Below are 6,001 nucleotides of genomic sequence, written 5' to 3'. Positions count from 1 at the left end.
CTCCGCTAGCTGTCAACAGCAGCTTAGTGTTAATGTTTTTCTTTTTTTGTTGACAAATTTGATTAATTTGCCCTCTGGACCTCAACAAGATAGAGGAGCGGGATATGTCCTGTAGGGCTCTGATCAGCAGCCATGCATGTAGCTGTCAGGATGTTGCAGATGTTTAAAAAGATATCCCCTTCCCCAAGGCAAAGTGAAATTAATGGCGGCATTATAAACATCTGTCACACAGCCCAGATCGAACAAAACACAAGGGCTTCCAAAGATTCTTGGTTTGTAATGTTTGTCAGGCTTTGTGGCTCCTTTTTAGTTTTATGTCTTAGCTTAGAGTGATGCTGTCAGCACTGAGGAAGTGGGATGGAAACATAACTATTATAAATTGATGCTGTATAATGATTTGCTGCACCTGCATGTGGGCCACCATGGTGCCACAACTCATTCCTTCATGTCTGAGCTACAGTAGGGTCCCCAGAGGGAGTGGTCCGGACCCAGCCTTCTTTTGACGGTTTGCCCTCCCTGGGTCACCCTGAGTCGCCCTGACACTCTGAAAACTGTGTGTGTATTTAAGTGGTGCTCAGTAGTCCTTTGAGTTAATTTAAAAGGATGTTCATGAAATGTGTGGACACTGTTCTACTTACTGAGTATTTATTTATAGTAATGTGTATGTGGACTGAATGTGAGAACGTGATATACGTGACTCCCTGTCTTTATCTAATTCCCCTCCAAACATTTACTGTAGTAAGTGAGATTGATGTTTGACACAGGTGCCTCTGCTATTGAGGAGTCGAGCCAAAGACTGTTGTTACTCAGCAGCTTCTGTCTATTCATGCTTATTTGGCAAATCAAACAAGTGTCAGGAAGTTATGTAACACTCCTATAAGGTTCTGTCTGTCTCTGTTGCATATTATAAGCAAAGTTGATGGCAGCAGCTTGAATGGATTCAGCTCAGTCTCTGAGTGCTCACACCATGACCACTAGGTGGAGTAAAGAAAGATACTTGAAGTCTAGACATAGGGTTGTAAGTGATTATTATGGGATTTTGTGAGGTTGTTAGTCTTTTAGATTACACATTAAAAGCAGACTTACAGTTTTGCTGTAATGTTTTGTTTCTACCTTTCCTCTCTCTGCCATTCTCATTGGTCTTCAGTTTATTTTCCAATTTGAATCTTCCTTTTTGGTCTATCCCAGTGCTGCTTCTTTTAAACAGGCCATATTGACCATTTTTCAGTTTATCTGCTGGTGGCCTGATCAGACAAGTGCTCCAGTGTCAAATCCATTACCTACACAGATACAAACTACTGCAATGGTTTGGACCAGAGAGTGAGCTGGCTTGTTACTGTGTTTGAGAATTTGCATGATATTCTAAAAAAATATGTGGTATGTTCCACTGAATGGCTGACAAAATCATGTTTTAACTTTTTTTTACAGCAAAATGCTGTTGCGATAAAAACTCACCACTTTCATATTTGACTCTTGATACATATAAATTAATTGTTTTCTGCTCCATACAATAGCAGGTTATGTATATATGCCACACATCTCCTTGTATTCTGAGTAAGATTTGAGAGTGCTCTTCCTCAACTCACATTTGAGGTCTGTTGCTGCCCTCTACAGGAAAAAAATAATAGTTATATGTACTCAACATTTATGACTGTTTTGCCATGTTACATGCTGTATTGATAAAAATTACCAAACTAGGCTGAGACAGTCGATATACAAATATATATTTTTATTACAATAAAAGAATACTCAATGTGGAGGACCAAAATAGTCAGACTGAAGCAATGACAAATTGTGCACAGGAAGTAAACAAAGCTGTATAATGATACTCAGTTAATGACAGTTCCCAAAAATTTACACAGATCAGTGTTTTGGAATGAACTTTTGAAATACGCTATTAGGTGTGCGTAGTTAAATGATAACAGCCATTCTCTGACAACAATTATATGAATCACATTGTCTGAAAAGAAACTTTCAGGAGTTTTACTGTACTGTAAAGCCATCCTAGCAAAAGTACACAACAAACATTTAAGATTTTCTGACTTCAACAAGTACCAAGTCTGTTTTTGTCAGCAATGACAAAAAAGAGTTGATTATTGTCAATGCCAACAGTTAAGCCTCAAGTATTAGCCATTGTTACCCTTAGCCATTCGAATCATAGAGAATTATGTTTGGCATTCCTATCTGACCTTTTACAATGTTTTTGGATTCAATGTCAAGTATCAAAGTAACAAACTGTATAGAAGAAGAAAAACAAAAGCACAGAATCTGTAAACTCATTACTAAAGATATCCAGGCTTTTTCCACTTAACTTATTTTCTTGATTGGACTTGGAAACCTCTGCTGTGGATGAGGGACAAAGAAACACAAAATCTGAACATGTTCCCTGGCTTTGTATCGGTTTCCAAAAATGCTTTTGAAAAGACCAAACACTTTTTTTTATTTTCACAATGGTATAAAACACTTATCTGCAGTATACAATGTACTTTGCAGTGTTTTTGCACTAATTAATCATTTAGATCCATGTCTCTGTCAGTAATGCAATAGAGAATAAATATCAGACCTCGAGTCACTGCACTGTTCAGCTGTCTCAGTCACTGTCTGAAGATTCAGTGGAGCTGGAAGAAGAAGACGAGGATGATGATTCTTGTTTTCGCTTCTTCTGTCTCTTCTTCTGATGCTTCCCGTGTTCCCTTTTGTTCTTCTTGCTTTTCTTCTTCTGGCTTTTTACTTTCTTTTTCTTCCCCCTGTCTTCTTCATCAGATGAGGAGTAGGAACGGCTGCGTTTCTTTTTCTTCTTTCTAGTGTCATCACTCAATGAGTTAGATCTGGAGAGCAAAATAAAAAAGGTTACAAATATAAAAATTGACCAAAGGAGGCAGGTTTCTGAACATTCTTTTATTATGTTGCCTAAAATAATGCCTGATTTTACTGGTATCTGAGTTCTCTGAATTATCACAGCTGATCAGATAATACCAATGGATGAGAGGATCTGTCTGCAGATGCAGAAGAACGTTTAAGTTTCACTTTTAATGTGCCTGAAGTTCTGTTGCCTCAATTGCACTATAAATAGTGCAGTTCCCAAAATCTATTTGTAGGGGCAGATGATTGAGTTGTGGCAGCACGCCACAAATAAATGTGAATGTGTGGGAAACCCTGGAAATCATACAGGAGCAACACCAGCTTCAAAGTCTGATTATCCAGTCAGAGATAAAAAAAAAAAAAAAACAACAAACAATATAAGTATAAACAGTTATGTTCAGGGTCAAGTTGGACAATAGAAAAGAAAAATTGCAAGTCAGGAAAAGAAATTACCTCTTTCTTGACTTTCTGTCGCTGCTCTTCTTCCGTTTGTGTCTCCCCTTTCTACTGTCGTTGTCATTGTCAAAGGAACCTACAAATTTGCACACAGAACAGCCGCTGTAAAATATGAAAAGGTTTGTCTAAAAGTAGCAACACTGACACTTTAAAACCACTTGCACTTCTGGGTCTACTGCTGCTGTTCATCTATGCACAATCACCGAAATCTATGTAAGTTTGGCAAAACTGACCTTGTCCCAGCTTAGCAAATACAGCAAAGTAAGGCTGTCTTAAAGGAAAACATCCCATCCCTACAAACTGTCCACCCATTGATTTACCATTTTTCCCCCTAATGAAACTCTTGTGTTGTTTAACTCTCCCTAAGAAACTTAAGAGCAAAACAGAAACTGTAGCCTGTTACAGCAGACAGTAGAGAATTTTATCAAATTCACATTTCCCTCATCAATGAACATCTTATTGTCTTTTATTTAGTATATTACTGACTGCAGAAAACTTAACACGTGAAGAAATGTCCTCACACAGTAGCTCAGTGCAGTTTATTGGCACATCCACAAGTTTCGAACCAATGCTCTTTTTCAGACTGATGAGAGAGCTTGAAACGTCACTTGTGGATGTGCTAATAAATTGTACTTAAAAGAGCTACAGTGTGCAGACCTGCCTTCCTGTTTCATTGCTAGCCTCTATTGGTCCAGTGCATGACTTTAACAGTTCTTAGAAATGCATGACTTTTATGCTTTTTTTAGTATCACAGCTTTTACCTCTGCTTCGCCCCAGTTTCTCATTGCGCTGAGCTGCAGGTACGTCATCTTCACTCTCCTCACTGCTAGTGCTGCTTACATCCAGGACAATGTCCTTCTGGGGGTCAACTCTTACAAAGTTTCGACATTCAAATGTCAAGTGACCCGCTGAAAAATGTAATGTCCAAAAGAAAAGGACAAATGAAAAAGCAGGAAATCATATTGTTTACATTTCAGAATGATCACGCTTCAACTGGCTATAGGCAAATATGAATTTATGTAATTTATGAATTACTCAACACACAAAATTTTACTTCTCCCTTCAACCATCAATACATCTGGATTAAATTTGATTGTAAGAGCTGCATAAATTCCTCACTGGAGCTCTACAAAAGGTGCTGTATTAACTTCAACAAGCCCACATTTAAGCAGCACGGTTATGTATTGTATAACACTGTCGCCTCATAGCATGAGGGTCCCAGTTTTGAACCTGGTTGGGACGGGGTTCAGACCTTGAGTGGGGGGAACCTCTGTGTGGATTTCTCGTGTTCTTGCCGTGTCAGTGTGGGTTCCAAAGACATGCAGGTCAGGTTAAATGATGATCGAACTTGGCTGTAGGTCTGAATGTGAGTGTGAATTGTTGACTGTCTCTATGTGTCAGTCTTATGATACTATGACCCCCCACCCAACCCTTAAGAGGACAAGCGGCTACAGCTAATGAACAAATGAAGCCCACACTTAGCTAAGTTATTAAACACACTACTAATAACACATACATACACAAAAACCCTCCTTTAACCTGTGATGAAACGTGTGTCAAAACTTTACTTACGATATCCACATTTCTTGCACCCTGCTCGAATGTTGTCCTTATTAGGACCTGCGAGATAATGAGTGATGACAGTCCTGTAGTATCCGAAGTAATAATACATGCACACACGAATGTCCAATAACAAGACTATTAGGTCATTATCTACATTAATAGCTACATGTGGCTAAATAGCAGCATTTAAAGTTATATTAGGCGAATTTAATACCTATCACAGCATAAAGAATAAGTCTGGGGTTTGCTACATCTTTCTAATATTTATTCAAGAACCGAAAACAAAGTGAAGCTTTGATAGGGTTAACGACACCAAACTTTAACTTGGTGTTTCTTTATGTTTTTAAGTGACGTTAACGTCGGTCGCATCAGCAGCACATAATGTTGCACATTTCTGCTATATGACATCAACGCTTATTAAATGCTGCGAAGCTACGGTGCAGCACTAGAGATGTATTTTTTTTTATCAAGCACAGCGCAGTATATTTTACAAACGTGAAGTTAATCGTTTGTGGTGGAAAACACCGTCTAATGGCAACACCAATTGTTGAAAGGTTGTTTGGTCTGTTAGCCTCAAGCTAACGTTTAGGTTAGCATCACTTTGTTATATCACAGCGTTGCTCTGTTCGCTACAAGTTTTACAGATTAAACTACAAATGTACTGAATCAGAATATGTAAATGTATATACAGTAATAATATTGAATACCGACCTGGGACTGCCATTGTACTCTCGAGGATAAAGCCGAAAAATTGATGCTTGTTAGAGCGCAAATTTCCAAGGGTCTTCACTCAAAACAACGTCGGCCGGAAACTTTTGTCCTAGAAACTACTGGTAGGTTCCGGCTTTCTTTTGTTCCGCTTTTCAACAAATTATCATGACATAATTGGCGCACTACCGCCACCAGCTGGACTGGAGTATGAAGCAGTAGATTAGACTGGCATAAAGATTTACTCATCTAACAGGAACAAGCTTTCAAACCAGCATTGAAAAGCTGAAAGACACATCTCTCTCTCACACACACATACACACGCACACACACACATATATATAAACTTAATCTGAAAGTCATTATTTGATGCATTTGTGCTGAATCTGCATTGTGATGTCATAAATAATGC

General features: G+C 38.5%; 1 protein-coding gene across 1 annotated transcript; it reads right to left on the bottom strand.

Annotated features, from left to right (window-relative positions):
* Positions 1–1,714: 1,714 nt before the first annotated feature.
* Positions 1,715–5,680, bottom strand: srek1ip1 (SREK1-interacting protein 1). Its single transcript, XM_042483303.1, has 5 exons — positions 5,593–5,680; positions 4,891–4,938; positions 4,080–4,226; positions 3,316–3,394; positions 1,715–2,828 (listed from the first exon to the last, which is right to left on the bottom strand). The coding sequence occupies exons 1-5, from the start codon at positions 5,603–5,605 to the stop codon at positions 2,591–2,593; spliced, it is 525 nt and encodes a 174-aa protein (XP_042339237.1). The 5' UTR covers positions 5,606–5,680; the 3' UTR covers positions 1,715–2,590.
* Positions 5,681–6,001: the final 321 nt, after the last annotated feature.

This window comes from Plectropomus leopardus, chromosome 3 (assembly GCF_008729295.1).
Source record: "Plectropomus leopardus isolate mb chromosome 3, YSFRI_Pleo_2.0, whole genome shotgun sequence".
In the NCBI taxonomy this organism is placed as follows: domain Eukaryota; kingdom Metazoa; phylum Chordata; class Actinopteri; order Perciformes; family Serranidae; genus Plectropomus; species Plectropomus leopardus.
The sequence above is the reverse complement of the archived record's forward strand: the minus strand, read 5'-3'. Positions and strand labels throughout refer to the sequence as shown.

Excerpts from the sequence above, each read along its gene's own strand:
- srek1ip1 (XM_042483303.1), bottom strand. Across the intron at positions 4,227-4,890 it reads GTGCAAGAAATGTGGATATC|CGGGTCACTTGACATTTGAA; the intron begins GTAAGTAAAGTT and ends TACATTTTTCAG. Across the intron at positions 2,829-3,315 it reads GACAGAAAGTCAAGAAAGAG|ATCTAACTCATTGAGTGATG; the intron begins GTAATTTCTTTT and ends TTTGCTCTCCAG.